This window comes from Carcharhinus amblyrhynchos, unplaced genomic scaffold, assembly GCF_965287045.1.
Source record: "Carcharhinus amblyrhynchos unplaced genomic scaffold, sCarAmb.v2.hapA scaffold_482, whole genome shotgun sequence".
Lineage (NCBI taxonomy): Eukaryota > Metazoa > Chordata > Chondrichthyes > Carcharhiniformes > Carcharhinidae > Carcharhinus > Carcharhinus amblyrhynchos.
Window position 1 is genome coordinate 22189 of NW_027650222.1, and position 17965 is coordinate 40153.

General features: G+C 49.1%; 1 protein-coding gene across 1 annotated transcript in view; it reads left to right on the top strand.

Annotated features, from left to right (window-relative positions):
* LOC145339467 (SH3 and multiple ankyrin repeat domains protein 1-like) overlaps positions 1-17965 on the top strand; it is a gene marked incomplete at both ends in the record, with an annotated part of 115279 nt that overhangs the window by 17018 nt on the left and 80296 nt on the right. Inside the window, 4 exons of the mRNA XM_080183937.1 lie at positions 30-146; positions 4534-4611; positions 11201-11267; positions 12910-13168. Of these exons, the coding sequence (XP_080040063.1) occupies positions 30-146; positions 4534-4611; positions 11201-11267; positions 12910-13168 (521 nt within the window). The remainder of the gene's footprint in view (positions 1-29; positions 147-4533; positions 4612-11200; positions 11268-12909; positions 13169-17965) is intronic.

The window sequence follows — 17965 nt, forward strand, 5'->3', positions numbered from 1 at the left end:
CACTCATTCTCCGCCTCCGTCTCCCGCAGGCCTGCCACCACGGACACGCACAACATCTGGAACATCTGTTATTCTACGGGGCGGAAATCAACAGTCTGAATGCTTCAGGGAACACAGCGCTCCACCTGTGTGCTCTCTACAACAGGGTCGGTATCTGATGTGAGTTATGTTGAATGAGTTACTGTACTTTTTTTTAATGGGCTTAGTTGATGTTTCCCACCTCCCAGTTACCCCACATTTCATTGCCATGCTCTCCGAGCACCCCACCATCCAGAGGGGAAAGAATTTTCAACACAGGATAGCAGATACTAGGAGTGGGTAACAGATTAAGATCTGGTTAAGGGCTTTGTGAAGGTTAATAACAGCTACCTGGAGTTGAGTTACAGACTAGGATCCAGGTACAGGGTTTTCAAGGGTTTATATAGAGAATACTGGGAGTGGGTAACAGGTTAGGATCTGGTTAAGGGGTTTGCAAGGGTTTATACATGGAATAATAGATACCTGGGAGTGAGTTACAGACTAGGATCTAGCTGAGAGCTTTGCAAAGGTTTATATATAGAACAGCAGATACCTGGGAGTGGGAAACGGGCTAAGATCTGGTTAAGGGGTTTCCAAAGGTTTATATATCGAATAACAAGCTAAGATCTAGCTGCAGGATTTGGGTGGTTAATAGACAGAATTACAATTATGCTGGAGTGAATTAGAGACTGGAGTCTAATCAAGGAGTGTTTATTGATAGAATAATGGCATGATTTACCAATTAGGTGGCCAGGTGTTGTACAGTGATAGGTGCACAATAATATTTAGAGCGTTATTTATTTTATACAGGTGTGTATAGAATCTCTACAGTGTACAAGGAAGCCATTCAGCCCATCGAGTATGAACCAACTCTCCGAATGGGCATTTTACCCAGACCCTCTCCCATGCTGCCTTGCCCTACCCCTGTAACCCTGCACATTTAGCATGGCCAATCCACCTAACTTGCACAGCTTGGGACACTAAGGGGCAATTTACCATGGCTAATCCACCTAACCTGCACCTCTTGTGATACTAAGGGACAAGTTAGCATGGCCAATCCACCTAACCTGCAGACTATGGGAGAAAACTGGATCCCCAAAGGAAACCCACGCAGACACGGGGAGAATGTGCATACTCTGCACAGACAGTTACTCTAGGCTGGAATTGAACCTGGGTCCCTGGCACTGTGAGGAGGCAGCAGTGCTAACCATTGTGTCGCTGCACTGCCCCAAGAGAGACGTGTTGCTGAAGTTTTTCATCTTCTACTCATCAGGACAATTGCAAGAGTGCCAAATTTCAAACAAAAACAACAATTTACTCTGCACAAAGAGAGTGCGCTGATTGGCTGGCAAGTTGAGTATAGTCAAGGCCTTGCCATGGAGAAAGCAACTTTGGGCCTGATTTTGCCATCACGTTGCACCCATTTTTGGGGCGCAAAAGCTTGGTAAAGATGGGTGTGAGGCAAGTAGTGGGAACCGTGCCTGCTTCCGCACCAGTTCCCCCTTTACCAAGGCCCGAAAATGGCCTGAAACGGGCATGACGGCCATTTAAATGCATTTGCATGTGTTTAAATTGACTTAACAAGCTGCGCGCCCTGCTTTACCGGCACTTCCCCCTTTACCACCACGTTCGCCCATCCAGAGTTGGCGCGAGACAGCCATGCTCCACAAAAGTCCGATTCGGGCGCTCCAGTTAGTGAGGAGGTAAGTGCCGAGTGTCCGACGGCTCTGTGCTTGAGATCAGTTGGGGAGGGGAGGCTGCTGCCACTCTGCCTGGAATCAGTGAGCCGGGGGGGCGGGTGGATAGGGGTCCGTTGCCATTCTGCTTGAGATCGGTGGGGGGAGGAAGAGGAGGAGGATTCTGTGGTTGGCGAGCATATGGGGGGGGTGAATAAGGGGGTCAGTAATGTTGTGGGGGTGGGGCAATGTCTGTGGGACCCAGGGGGAGGCATTATCCAGCCCGGGAGGGATGTGACAGGGGAGCCACATTCTACCATTTGGTTTCTGCGCGTGTGCAGTTGGGGCCTCCGATCGGAGCTGCAGGATTTCAGGCACTTTAAGCACCGCCCACAGGCTTGTGCAGCGCGATTCGGAATCGCTGATAGTTTTGCAGGCAGCGTGTGTATGGGGGATGCCTGAGAACGAGTCTAAAAGTCGGATCTGAAACATTCTCAGTTTCAAGTCCACCCAGCACTTCGAATCAAAATGGTAAAATAGGGCCCATTGTCTTCTTAAACTGCCGGGGAATTAACGATGGAATTCAGTCCGACTCACTGTGAGGTGGTGCACTTGCACAGGACAAACAAGGCGAGGGAATAACGGCAGGACATTGGGAAGCACCGAGGATCTGGTGTGCATATATACCGGTTCCTGGTGCTCCCTGAGAGAGAGAGATGGAAGAAAATTCCATCAGCATTGGATAAATAATAGCAAAGAAATGATTTGCAGGGTTGCGGAGGAAAGAGCAAGGAGAGAGGGATTGATGAGTGGTTGCAAAGAACCACACACACACACGCACGCACATGCACACACACACACACACACACACATGCACACAGATGTACACACACACACGCATACACACGCACACACACATATGTATACACACATGCACACTGACACATGTACACATGCACACAGACACACGCACACATACACATGCACACATATACATGCAGACACCACACACACACACATGCACATGCACACATACACATGCATACACACGCACACACATATGTATACACACATGCACACTGACACATGTACACATGCACACACACACACACACATACATGGACACGCACACATACACATGCACACATATACATGCAGACACACCACACACACACACACGCACACACACACATGCATACACACACACACATATGTATACACACATGCACACTGACACATGTACACACACACACACACACACACACACACACACACACACACAAACCAGCCTCCCATCCATTGACTCCGTCTACACTTCCCGCTGCCTCAGAAAAGCAGCCAGTATAATTAAGGACCCCACGCACCCCGGACATTCTCTCTTCCACCTTCTTCTGTGGGGAAAAAGATACAAAAGCCTGAGGTCACGTACCAACCGACTCAAGAACAGCTTCTTCCCTGCTGCTGTCAGACTTTTGAATGGACCTACCTCGCATTAAGTTGATCTTTCTCTACACCCGAGCTATGACTGTAACACTACATTCTGCGCTCTCTCCTTTCCTTCTCTATGAACAGTATGCTTTGTCTGCATAGCGCGCAAGAAACTATACTTTTCACTGAAAGCTAATACAAGTGACAATAATAAATCAAACCAAATTAAATCACAGTGGGCTGAATGGCCTGCTTTGATACTGTACGGCCCTATGATTCTATGGGACTAACAGCCGGCTCGGGATGGAACCTGAGGGACTGTCTCTTGTTCCGAGTCAGTTGGGGTTCTCTCGTTCTGTTCGATCAATGGTTTTGACCCCTCGGCTCTCGGGACGCAGAGGGTGATTTCCACCCACGCGGGTCCCCCCTCCCCACATGATCCCCTCCGTTCCCCCAGCATTGCTTCCCGAGGGCCCCAAGAGTGGGAGGATTCTCCCTCGTGTTCTGAGCAGCGTTTAACCCTCACGAGTAGTTCTGGATGACATTGTGGGTGCTTGCTGGGCACAATCGGGGTTTTTTCACATGAGACCTCCCCGTTCTGCATCCTTCCCCTCCGACTTTCTGTTTCTCCCTTCCCTCCTTCCACTCCCTACCCTCCTCCCACCCCTACCTCACCCCCACCCCCCAACTCCTCCCGGATCCACCCATCCCGGCTTCACACATCCCAGGGAATCGGGGACCAGGAGAGTGAGACGCTGATGCAAACATGAATAGGGATGGAATGAAAGGAGAAAGGAAAGGATAAAGGGCAGCGAGGAACGGGGGGAAGGATGTGAGAGAGAGAGAGAGAGAGAGGGGAACACAATAAAGAGCTGTTCTTGTGCAAGTTTCTATCCCTGCTTTAGTTTTGTGCCTCTATCCATTCATCACTTTGACATTGTACCGCTCTCTGTCTCAGTCTGTGGCTCAATGTTTCCGTGTGTGTGTGTGTGTGTGTGTGCGTGTGCGTGTGAATGTGTGTGAGAGCGTGCATGAGAGTGCATGCATGTGAGTGCATGCATGTGTGTGAGTGTGCACGTGAATGCGTGCATGTATGTGAGTGTGTGCACGAGTGCATGCGAGCGTGAGTGTGAGTGCATATGTGTGTGCGTGAGTGCATGTGTGTGATTGTGTGTGCACGTGTGTGTGTGTGCGTGCGTGTGTGAGTGCGGCATATGTGTGAGTGCGTGTGTGAGCGCGTGCAAGCGTGTGAGTGGAGCGCATATGTGTGTGCGTGTGAGTGCATGCGTGTGATTGTGTGTGCACGTGTGTGAGTGCGTGCGTGTGAGTGTGATTGCGTGTGTGTGTGTGTGAGTGTGTGTGTGTGTGTGTCCGTGTCTCCATTAATCACTGTGCTCCTCTGCCTATACAGGATAGCTGCACTCGCATTCTGCTTTACCGAGGCGCCAACAAGGAGGTGAAGAACAACAACCGACAAACCTCCTTCCAGGTGAGGCGTGCAACCCTCCCGCCAGCCTCGCCAGTCTGGATTTACCCTTTGTCACCGAGCCCCGTGAGCGGGAACGCGGGCAGCATTGAACATTGCCCCTGGAGCTTTGAGCCCAGTCAGCACTGGCCCCAGCTCACCCTCACCCTCACTTTGATCATTTCCATCCTGGGCTAGCCCAGGGTTACCAACCTCCCAACCAGCCAGCGGGGCAACCAGGACTGGAGGATGCACCCTCCCACTTACCCCAAACTGAGAGAGCTCAGGCCCACACCGTCAATAGCCGAGTGCATCTGGGGAGGCGGTGGCCTCATGGTGTTATCACTAGACTATTAATCTAGAAACTCGGTTCTGGGGACCTGGGTTCGAATCTCGTTACGGCAGACGGTGGAATTTGAATTCAATAAAAAAAAATCTGGAATTACGAATCTACTGATGACCCATTGTCGGAAAAACCCATCTGGTTCACTAATGTCCTTTAGGGAAGGAAATCTGCTGTCCTTACCCGGTCTGGCCTACATGTGACTCCAGAGCCACAGCAATGTGGGTGACTCTCAGCTGCCCTCCAAGGGCAACTAGGGATGGGCAATAAATGCTGACCCAGCCAGTGACACCCCATGTCGCACAAATGAATTAAAAAGGTGTCAGCTTGTTTATGGACAAGCCTAGACTCGGGGGAGAGGAGCACCCATGCTTCATTGTAAGTAGATTGAAGACTCAGCAGGTCTGGCAGCGCCTGTTGAGATAGAAACGGAATTAATGTATCGAGTCAAACAGAGTTCGGAATGTAGTATATAATGTATATAATAGTATATAATGTATATAATGTAGTGTATAACATGAGCAAAGAACAAAGGCAAGTGCAGTACAGGCCCTTCGGCCCACCAAACCCGTGCTGACCATGATGCCCTAACTAAATTCAAAAAAAAACCTGCCCTCACTCAGTCCGTATCCCTCTATTCCCTCCCTATTCATGTACCCAACCAGATGCCTCTTGAATGTTACTGATGTGCCTGTTTCCACCCCCTCCACGTTCCAGGCATCCACCACTCTCTGCGTGAAAAACTTCCCCCGCACATCTCCCTTAAGCTCTCCCCCTCTCAACTTGAACCCTGTGCCCCCCTCATAATTGACACTCCCACACTGGGTAAAAGCCCTTATCCACTGTCACTGCCTCTCAGAATTTTTCTAGACCTCTATCAGGTCTCCCCTCAGCCTCTGTCTTTCAATGAAAACAACCTGAATTTATTCAACCTCTCCTCATAGCCAACACCCTCGAGACCAGGCAACATCCTGGTGAACCTTCCCTCTCCGTGGAGGCTACACTTGGGGTCCCTGTACCATTCTAATTTCCATCTTACTGAAAGGACATTGAGGTGCTGGATAAAGTGACTTTTCATTGAAAGAACAATTCCGTTAGACCCTTCTCCCTACAATGCTCTCTCCCTCTAACTCAGCAACCTTTCCCCATTGAACATTTACAATCATTCCATTCCCTTTTCAAAATTACTGTTAAATTTAGCTTCTGATTCAATGCCAGTCTATCCTTCAGGACTGGTAACACGGCAATGGCAACACAATGATTGGGGTGGCACAATGGCACATTGGTTAGCACTGCCGCCCTACAGCGCCAGGGACTCGGGTTCAATTACAGCTCTCTGTGTGGAGTGTGCATGTTCTCCCCATGTCTGTGTGGGTTTCCTCTGGGTGCTCCACATTCCAAAAATGTGCCAGTTAGGTGGATTAGCCATAATAAATTGCCCCTGGTATTTTGGTTAGATGGATTGGCCATGCTAAATTGCCCCTTAGTGTCTGAAGATGTGCAGGTTCAGTGGATTGGCCATGCTAAATTGTCCCTTAGTGTCCAAAGATGTGCAGGTTAGGTGGATTGGCCATGCTAAATTGTCCCTTAGTGTCCAAAGATGTGCAGGTTAGGTGGATTGGCCATGCTAAATTGTCCCTTAGTGTCCAAAGATGTGTAGATTGGGTGGATTGGCCATGCTAAATTGCCCCTTAGTGTCCAAAGATGTGTAGGTTAGGTGGATTGGCCATGCTAAATTGCCCCTTAGTGTCCAAAGATGTGAAGGTTAGATGGATTGGCCATGCTAAATTGTCCCTTAATGTCAGGGGGATTAGCAGGGTAAATATGTGAGGTTACGGGAATAGGGCCTAGGTGGGATTGTTGTCAGTACGGGCTTGATGGGCTGAATGGCCTCCTTCTGCACTGTAGGGATGCAATGATTGATGATGTCAGGATTTTGCGGGTGTGGTTTCTCCCACTGGTCTGAATTTGCTGCGTTCTGTTTGAGGTTGAGGAAGGTCTGCTGTCACAGTGTGGCAAGCGTCCCTGCCTCTGAACCAGAAGCTCCGGCTTGAACTCGATGACCAGGGGAGGTGCATTCGTAACACGGCCAATCAGGCTGATAATCAATGTGTAAATCCTTCCAAACACATGCCAATGGTGGTCAGAGTGCAGAGAGGCTCCTGGTCAGACAATGTGATGGCAAGAATGTTGATGCCTCCACCATCCTGTCCATAGCTCCACACTACAACATGTGTGTAACAGAGTATGTTGCCACGGCAATTGGGCGTCCCTGAGGAGAGTGGTAATGACAATAGACTCACAATCCAGAGGCCCTTGGGCAGCACAGTGGTTAGCAGTAGCACTACCAAACAACCTGTCGGACTTAAACCTGGTGTTGTGAGAGTTCTTACTTTGTCTACCCCAGTCCAACACGGGCATCTCCACATCATCCCACAGTCCAAAAGACGTGCTGGTTAGGGTGCATTGACCCAAACAGGCGCTGGAGTGTGGTGACTAGGAGATTTTCACAGTAACTTCGTTACAGTGTTAATGTAAGCTTACTTGCAACACTAATCAATATACCTTTATGTTATACTTCAACTAGACCTCCCTGAGGAGAATGGTAATAAGATGTTGCAGCTTTATAGAGCCTTAGTTAAATCTCATCAGGAGAGGCAGGGAGAGGTGACCAAAAATCTGGGTCACACTGGGCATTGTATTGCAGTGAAAAGTAAATAGACAGTGCATACCGGTCATAGAGTACATAGAGGAGAAGGAAAGGAGAGCGTGCGGAATGTATTGTAGCTAGGGTGCAGAGAAAGATCAGTAGGCAGGTCCTTTCAGAGGTCGCTGGCAGCAGAGAAGATGCTGTTCTTGAGTCAGTTGGTATGGGACCTTTTGTACCTTTCTCCTGACGATCAAAAATGGGAGAATGTCCAGGGTGTGTGAGGTCTTAATTATGCTGGTTACTTTGTCGAGGCAGTGGAAAGCGTAGACAGAGTCAATGAATGGGAGGCTGGTTTGCTTGATGGATTGGGCTACATTCATAACCCTTTTATAGTTCCTTGCCGTCTTGGGCAGAGCGAGATCCCATGCCAAGCTGTGATGCATCTGTAAATGTCCTTGATTGTTCTTGCCACTTTCTGGAGGTTACGATGGCAGAGAGCTCTCTTCCTGATCACATCTCTCCTTGTTCTGATATTATCCTTGGGAGCCTCTTTTTTAACCGGTGTCTTTACATCCTCTTTAGAATCATAGAATCCCTACAGTGCAGAAGGAGGCCATTCGGCCCATCGAGTCTGCACCAACCACAATCCCACCCATATTCCCATAACCCCATATATTTACCCTAGCTAGACTCCCTGACATTAGCGTGGCCGATCCAACTAAACTGCACATCGTTGGACTGTGGGAGGAAACCGGAGCACCCGGAGGAAACCAATGCAGACACGGGGGGAATGTGCAGACTCCGCGCAGACAGTGACCCGAGGCCAGAATTGAACCTGGGTCCCTGGCGCTGTGAGACAGCACAGCTAACCACTGTGCCACCGTGCCGCCTGGTCACAATAGAACTCTCCACAATGTTCTAAGTGTATCTGACCATGGGTTTGATACAGGTTTAACATAATGTGGGGAGAGGGGCTGGGGCGGAGGGCTTAAATAGAAGCAAAAAGTGACCTCCGTGACAACATTGGGTAATATTTTTTAGTGACGAGAGCAGATTAGGAAGACCTTTGCAAGAATGTCCGCCTTCGATAGTGAGCATCTTCTGAATAACGTCCTCAGGACATCTCGTCATTGGTGTCAGAGTTGAGGGAATGGAAATGAGACAAAGGGTTCGTGGTTCCTGGGCCAAGGAACTTCAGTTGGATGGACAGACTGGGGAAGTTGGGAGTGTTTTTCCTCCGGGAAGCGAGGGTCAAGAGGTCATGATGGGCCTGGTCAGAGTGCATAGGGAGAAAATGTTGCCATTGGTGGAGGAATGGAGAATGAGAGAGACGCAGGTTTGAGATAACTGGTGTAAGAAGTGATGGAGACACGAGGAGAAACTTTGGCCCTCAGTAGGATGTGGAACACGCTGCCCACGGGAGTGGCAGGGGTAGGTTTAATCGAAGCATATCGAGGGATGTTGTCCAGGAAAGGAAGGCTGCGTAGGGTTAGGGGGAAGAAGGCCAGGGAGTGGCACTGGAGGCATTGCTCATTCGGAGAGCTGGCCCAGGCACGATGGACCGAATGGCCTTCAGTGCCTCAACAGCTCGGCTCTGTGTCTGACGAGGGTGTAACCTGGTATTGTGAGACTTCTTACTGACGAAAGTGCCAGCGATGGGGGGGTGTGGGCAAAAGTAGAGAGTTCATGGGGTCAAGAATTTGCAGGACTGCCAGCCCAATGTTTATCACTGTTTGTTGACTGTCAGTGAGTGTCTTGTCCAGGCCTGTTGGAAAAGCCAACTTGGCAAAACAAAACTACCCCACACATGCCCCCCAATTGAGAAAATGGCCTCTCCTCCTCAATTCATCACTCATAGCAAACACAACTGCACATTTGTTATAATGACTGGGGGAGGCATTGGCCTAGTGGTATTATCGCCAGATGAGTAACCCAGAGACCCGGGTTCGAATCCCACCCCGGCAAGATGGCGAAATTCGAATTCAATAAAAATCTGGAGACCGCGGGTGGGGTTTTACTCACCCCGAAACCGTAAAATCACTCCCGAGGTCAACGGACGTGTCCACCCCTCGCCCGCTCCGATTCCCACGGCCGGCGAGAGGGCACAATTCCGGAGCGACTGTCGAAAAAGAACTGCCTGGTTCACCGATGCCCCCTTTAGGGAAGGAAATCTGCCGTCCTTACCCCAGTCTGGCCTACATGAGACTCCAGAGCCGCGGCAATGTGGTTGACTCTCAACTGCCCATGGGCAACTAAGGATGGGCAATGAATGGTGGCCCAGCCAGCGACACCCGCACCCCGCGACCGAAAAACAAGGATAACAATGATTGATGAGGGCTAATTAACACAGGGAATTCTGAAACGCTGCAGTGATTGATTGGAGTAACTTGGTATGACCTAGATATATATTGCAGCAGGAGTTGGGGAGGTCAACATGTTTACCTTTGCGTCGGATGGTGTCCTTGGATTGCAAGATAACAAAATAGCACAACTCTATTTTGAGCTCATGTCCCCTGGATGTGACTGGCCTAGTTTCTCCAGCAAGGCCGCTTTTAGTCAGGCAGAGTTTGGGAAATGTTTCGCGAATAAGTCACTCAGCGGAACCTTGACTTGCGGCTAAACTCCAGATTTATTCCCGTCCCTTCATTCAGCTGTTACTGAGTTCGATGAAAAGAAAATATCGGGAATTAAGAATCTACTGATGACCATGAAACCATTGTAACTCGTCCGCTTTGAGCCATTCTCCCTCAGAACCTACCTGGCACTATGTCTCCCCTCAGTCCTCCCTTGCCCTTTCACATACGGACATTTTAATTTGAGTGCCGTTAGAATCTCTGGTCCCAAGTTACATCCTGAAGCCAGACGCATAGATTCATAGAATTCCCACAGTGCAAAAGGAGGCCATTCGGCCCATTGAGCCTGCACCGACAACAATCCCAACTCAGGCTCTGCCCCCTTAACCCCATGTATTTATCCTACTAATCCCTTTGACACTAAGGGGCAATTTAGCATGGCCAATCCACCTAACCTGAACATCTTTGGACACTAGGGGACAATTTAGCATGGCCAATTCACCTAACCTGCACATCTTTGGAGACTAAGGGGCAACTTAACATGGCCAATCCACCTAACCTACACATCTTTGGAGACTAAGGGGCAATTTAACATGGCCAATCCATCTAACCCACACATGTTTGGACACTAAGGGGCAATTTAGCATGGCCAATCCACCTATATGGCACTTCTTTGGACATTAAGAGGCAATTTAGCATGGCCAATCCACAAAACCCACATTTCTTTGGACACTGAGGGACAATTTAGCATGGCCAATCCACCGAACCAGCACATCTTTGGACTGTGGGAGAAAATCAGAGCACCCGGAGGAAACCCATGCAGACACCGGGGAGAGGTGTTGGTGGGCTTTCTGAACTATAGCTTCTGCATGGAGGGACCAGGACAGGACGCCTGGCACTGAGGGACGTGGGGGGCTATTATTTGGTGTGAGGCTTGCTGTGTGCCCGATGTGTACCTGCCCCTCAGTGGGCCTGGTGATATGCAGGAATTGATGCCATGTCCGTGTGGAGACCTCTGTTTAAAGGCCTCATTTTCTTTCCACCCAGGTTGCCATCATTGCCGGAAACTTCGAACTGGGCGAATTCATCAAAAATCACAAAGACTCGGACGTGGGTACGTTGGAGACAGAAGCTGGGGGCGTGCTTGCGACGCGGACCCTAATACTAATCTTAAAAAGGGAGAGGCGATGGCCTAGTGCTATTGTCGCTGGACTATTAATCCTGAAACTCAGCTAATATCCTGGGGACCCGGGTTCGAATCCCATCAAAGCATGTGGTGGAATTTGAGTCCAATAAAAAATATCTGGAATTAAGAATCTACTGATGACCATGAAACCACTGTTGGAAAACCCATCTGGGTCACTAATGTCCCTTTAGGGAAGGAAATCTGCCGTCCTTACCCCAGTCTGGCCTACATGTGACTCCAGAGCCACAGCAATGTGGTTGACTCTCAACTGCCCTCTGAGGGCAGTTAGGGATGGGCAATAAATGCTGGTCCAGCCAGCGATGCCCATGTCCCACGAACAAAAAAAACTCAAAGCTGCATCATTGACAACAGCAATACTCCCCTGGCCAAGCTTCCCCTTTATCACTCTCTGTCAAAGCTTGGCCCTATCCAGAATTCACTACCTGAGCTCCCACCGCGTTCTGTTCCTCTGCCACCCCTGTGCCCGTTAACCAACATTGAGATGTTGCCTGACCGTGCGGGGGAGTGGGGGAGGCACTATTTTAGAATTCACACTCTTGTGTTCAAATTGAACTTCATCGAATCTCCATCTCGCTCTCTCTTTTTCTTCACTCCAGCCCTCCGCATGCTCCTCTTATTCTAAAGTTTAATGTTTCTCTTAAAGTTTAAAGTTTACTTATTTGACACAAGTAGGCTTACATTCACACTGTAGTGAAGTTACTGTGAAAATCCCCTAGTTGCCACACTCCAGCGCCTGTTCGGGTACACTGAGGGAAAACTTAGCCTGGCCAATCCCCCTAACCTGCACATCTTTGGACACTAAGGGGCAATTTAGCATGGCCAATCCACCTAACCTGAACATCTTTGGACACTAAGGGGCAATTTAGCATGGCCAATCCACCTAACCTGCACATCTTTGGACACTAAGGGGCAATTTAGCATGGCCAATCCACCTAACTTACACATCTTTGGACACTAAGGGGCAATTTAGCATGGCCAATCCACCTAACCGGCTCATCTTTGGACACTAAGGGGCAATTTAGCATGGCCAATCCACCTAACCAGCACATTTGTGAAGTGTGGGAGGAAATCCATGCAGACATGGGTGCCCACAAACGTGCACACTCCACACAGACGGTAATCCAAGGCCACCCTGGCACCCCTGATTTGATTTGCTCCTGTGTTGGTGGTCGTACCTTCAGCTTCCTACGTCCCAAGCTCTGGAATTCCCTTCCTACGCCCCTCCTTCCCTCCTCTGGAGTGCTCCCAAGTCTTCCCAGTCGCTCTGTGATGGACGTGGTGTCAGCTTCTGTCTGACAACCTTCCTGCAAAGCACCTTTGTCTTGCAATCTCGGCGCCACATGAATGCAGATCGTGCTGTTGATGTTGGGGAAACATCAGCTGCTCGGGATTTCCCGGTTCCATCTGGCCGGGAAACTGGGAAGAACCCATTGAGTTGTCACGTTTTTCCATGATTCCCGAAGGGCTGGGCAATGTTAGCATGCTAACTCCTGCTCCTGATTGGCCGCGTTGGCGCTCTTACCTCTGTGGTCGTTCTGTCTTCCCGCAGTTCCGTTTAAGGAGACCCCGACCTACGCCCCCCTGCGGAGGGAAGGGCACCATACGCTCACCATCCCGCACATGCTGCAGCGTTCCAGCAGCGACAACAACCTCAACATTCCCGAGTGGCTCTCCTTCCCGCCCGGACAGGCGCCCAGGAACCCCAACGGCACCTTGCGGAGCGTCAGCAACCCCCGGGGGGGGCGTAGCCGGTCGCCGTCCCGCAGCCGGCAGGGCGAGGACCCCAAGAAGCAGCGTGGCCGTCTCAGGTACCGAAGCAGGGGTGCGGGAGGGGGTAAGGAGGGTTTGGGGGTGGGTGGGTGGGTGAGGGTGGGAGGGGTGCGGGAGTAACAGCTCAGAGGACACCTCTACTACAGCAAGCAATTGGAGCTAAATGATATGTTTGTGTTTGTTGCAAAGAAATTGGAATCTTAATGATAAAGACTGGCCTTGCTGAAGTTTTTTACCTTGCACTCATCAGGAGAAATGTAAGAATACCATATTTCAATCAGGAGTTAGAGTTACAGCTTTCTATCCATCAGAAGACATTACCTGCAGTTTCACGTGCTTTAACTTTACGTAGTGTTCTGTTACGTGACACCTTGTCCAACAGCCCTCTGAAAGTCTAAATAAGCCTCATCCACTGCTTCTCCCCGGCCAACTCTAATAGTTATATCCTCGAAATGTTCCGATGGATTGGTGGCACAGTGGTTAGCACTGCTGTCTCACAGCGCCAGGGACCCAGGTTCGATTCTCAGCTTGGATCACTGTCCGTGACCTTGAGAAAACCCAGGCAGACATGGGGGGAATGTGCAAATTCCGTGCAGACAGTGACCCAAGGCCTGAATTGAACCAATCAGAAAGAACTAATTTATTCCAGCTCTTTGTTTCCTATCTGCTAACCAGCTTTCTATCCATCTCAAGACGTTACCTGCAATCCCAAGTGCTTTAACTTTACATAGTAGTCTGTTATGTGTCGAAAGCCTTCTGAAAGTCTAAATAAACCACATCCACTGGTTCTCCTTGGTAAATTTTATTAATTACATCCTCAGAAAATTCCAGTGGATTCGTCAAGCATGATTTCCTCTTTGTAAATCCATGCTGACTTTGTCTGAACATACCACTGCCTTCCAAATACCAAGCTATGAAATCCTTGATCATAAAGTTTAATTTTTAGTCACAAGTAAGGGTTACATTAATACTGCAATGAAGTTACTGTGAAATTCCCCTAGTTGCCACACTACGGCACCTGTTTGGGGTCAATGCACCCTAACCAGCACGTCTTTCAGAATGTGGGAGGAAACCGGAGTGCCCGGAGGAAACCCACACAGACACGGGGACAACGTGCAAACTCCACGCGGACAGTGACCCGAGCCAGGAATCGAACCCGGACTCGAGCAACTTCCCCAGTTTCGACGTTAGACTCACTGGACTATAGGGCGGCACGATGGCACAGTGGGTTAGCACTGCTGCCTCACAGCGCCAGGGACCCGGGTTCGATTCCCGGCTTGGGTCACAGTCTGTGTGGAGCCTGCACATTCTCCCCATGTCTGCGTGGGTTTCCTCCGGGTGCTCCGGTTTCTTCCCACAGTCCAAAGATATGCAGGTTAGGTTTATGGGCAGTGCTAAATTGATCCAACTGTCAGGGGGATTAGCAGGTTAAATATATGGGGTTATGGGGATAGGGCCAGGGTGGGATCGTGGTCATTGCAGGCTCGATGGGCCAAATAGCCTCCTTCTGTACTGTAGGGATTCTGTTCTATTCTATTCTATAGTTCCCTGTTTTCTCTCTACCTCCCTTTTTGAATAAGGCTTACATTAGCTACCCTCCAATCTGTGGGAACTATTTCAGAGTCCAAAGAATTTTGGAAAATAACCACCAATGGATCTGTTATTTCCAGGACCACTTCCTTAATTATGTACTCTGGGACGTGCTAGATGGGTGCATTGACCATGCTAAATTCTCCCTCTGTGTACCTGAACAGGCGCCAGAGTGTGGCCACTAGGGGATTTTCACAGTGACTTCATTGCAGTGTTAATGTAAGCCTTACTTGTGATGTTAATAAATAAAACTTTACTTTTACCTTATTTTACTTTACTGATTGAATGTGTCTTGAGTTTGCCTCTGCTTTTGAAGTTCCCTGCCTTAAATGCTGGAGATCAGCCAAGCATTCACAACAAAAAGCCCCCGATGTATGCAGGATAAACCATTAGTTAAGAAACAATTGGATATGAACGTAATAATAAGGAGTAGGAGGAGGCCATTCGGCCCCTTGAGCCTGCTGTGCCATTTAATACAATCATGATTGTAAATATCTGCATCCTTTTCGGGTCCCAATCACCAAGGCATGTTATGAGGCCAGACGAGGGTCCAACAGTTTTTCTAATCTGGCAGCAATGTGAGGAGAGGATGCTTCACTCCGGTAATAATTCCACTGATAAATTAGGATTTTTTTTAGAAATCAAAACAAGCTTTATTCATCACACAGTTTACATATAATTCTTACAAAATGAAGCCACTTAACTGGAACAATAATTTAAAAAAATGAAACCCTAATTCCTAACTTATCACAATTTCAGTTCCAAATAAGCAACATTTCTCTTACAGAATCAAATGCCACTTTAAATCTAGTTAGCAAACCTAGGCATACTTGCTATCAATTATGTTCATAGTCTTAAAGCTTTCAGAGAAGTTTTGATTGTCAGAGGAGCTTGCAGACTTCTGTTTCTAAACTACCCCAGCCAGAACCTGAACCAAAAGCTGTTTCTGTCTCTGCTACATAGCTAACTCCTCCCAGTAACTATTATTATCACATGACCCTGCATATCTAAATCCACCTTCCTTTAATCAAAAAACTCAGGGGGCTTTTTTGTCTGTAAATAAAAGTCCATTAGCTCCATCATACATATACAGTACATGGCTACAGTGAGTAATTAGCAGGTGGCATGGTGGTTAGCATGGATGTCTCACAGCACCAGGATCCCAGGTGCGATACTGCCTTGGGTGACTCTGTGGAGTTTACACATTATCTCCATCTCTGTGTGGGTTTCCTCAGGATACTCCAGTTTCCACCCACACTCCAAAGATATGTAAGTTATGTGGATTGGCCATGCTAAATTTCTTCTTAATGTCCAAAGATGTGTAGGTTAGCTGGATTGTCATGCTAAATTGCCACTTAGTGTCCAAAGATGTGCAGGTTAGGTGGATTGGCCATGCTAAATTGCCACTTAGTGTCCAAAGATGTGCAGGTTAGGTGGATAGAATCCCTACAGTGCAGAAGGAGGCCATTCAGTGCATTGAATCTCCACCAACAACAGTCCCACCCAGATCCTATCCCCATATCCCCACATTTTTACCCCACTAATCCCTCTAACCTATGCATTCTGGGACACAAAGGGGTAATTTAGCATGGATGGCCAATCCACCTAACCCGCACATCTTTTGATTGTGCGAGGAAACTGGAGCACCCGAAGGAAACCCATGCAGACACGGGGAGAATGTGCATACTCTATGTAGACAGTAACCCAAGGCTGGAATTGAACCCGGGTCCCTGGCACTGTGAGGCAGCAGTTCCAATCAGTGTGCCACCATGCCACCCTTATAGAAAAAGCCAAGTTACAGATGGCAATAGGCTGTTCTCCCTTTTGAGGAGGGATTTTCGCTCACCGTGTTACAGGCGAGCGGCCAGGTTGTAAAGGCAGGTTGTAAAGGCAGAGCCTTTATGAAAAACCTCAGCTGCTCTGGGAATCGAACTGGTGCTGTTGGTGAAGGGAGTCCTAACTCTCAGTGTGACCCTGTCCATTGCCCCGGGGAGTGTGGAGTTGCTCATGTGATCAGGAGGTTGTCCCATTCCTCACTCTCCTACACGGTTAATGTGGATGTTTGACCTCAGTTTTCCCTGCAGCCCAAGCAGGCTTTAATAATTTAATGATCGGGGCTCACTTTACCCAGTGAGTAAAGCGAACACTGAAATGAGGAATGGAAAATTGCAGAGTCAGTTCTCCCGGGAGCTGCAATTAGCAGCAAGTTCAAACCCTTCGCTTCCTGAACATTTCCCTCTCCTTCTTCTTGCCTGTTTATATCTCACTGTCCCCTTTTACATCACCTCTCCTCTGTCTCTCTCTCTCTCTCTCTCTCTTTCTCTTTCTCTCGTTCTCTTTCTCTCTCTCTCTATCCTTTTCTCTCTCTTCCACTCCATCCCCGTTTCTCTAGCTTTATCACTCAATCTCTCTCCTCTCTTTCTATCCCTCTCTCTCTCTCTCTCTCTCTCTATTCTTGTCTCTCTCTTTATCTCGCTCTCTGTCTCTCTCCCTCCTCTCTCAATCTCTATCCCTCTCTCCTTTTCTCTCTGTCTCTATCCCTCTCTCCATCCTTGTCTTTCTCTCTCTCTCACTCTAACAGTCTCTCTCTTTATCCCTGTCTCTCTCTCTTGCTCTATCCCTGTCCCAGTCCTGTCACTCTCTGTCCCTGTCCCAGTCCTGTCACTCTCTGTCCCTGTCCCAGTCCTGTCACTCTCTGTCCCTGTCCCAGTCCTGTCACTCTCTGTCCCTGTCTCTCTCTGTCCCTGTCTCGAATGTGCTCTTTTCATCATTTGTCCACATCTCCATCACTCTCTTTCTTTTTCACCTTGTTCAATTCTATATTCTAATTTGTTTTTTGCTTTTTTGCTGGTCTTTCTATTTGTCTCTGTCTCTGTCTCTCACACACTCTCTGTCCCCCCTGCTTTCTGTCCCCCAGTCTCTGTCCCCCTGTCTCTGAATGCCCTCTCTGTCCCCCCTCTCTGTCCCCCCTGACCCCCTTTCCCTGTCCCCCCTCTCTCTGTGTCCCTTCTCTCCAAAAAAAAGTCCCCCCTTTCTCTGTCCTCCCTCTCTTTGTCCCCCCTCTCTGTTCCCCCTGTCTCTGTTCCCCCCCTCTCTCTGTTCCCCCCCTCTCTCTGTCCCCCCCATCCCCCTCTCTCTCTGTCCCCCCCTCTCTCTGTCCCCCCCATCACCCCGTCTCTCTGTCCCCCCTTCTCTCTGTCCCCCCCTCTCTCTGCCCATTCTCTATCTGTCCCCCCTCTCTCTGT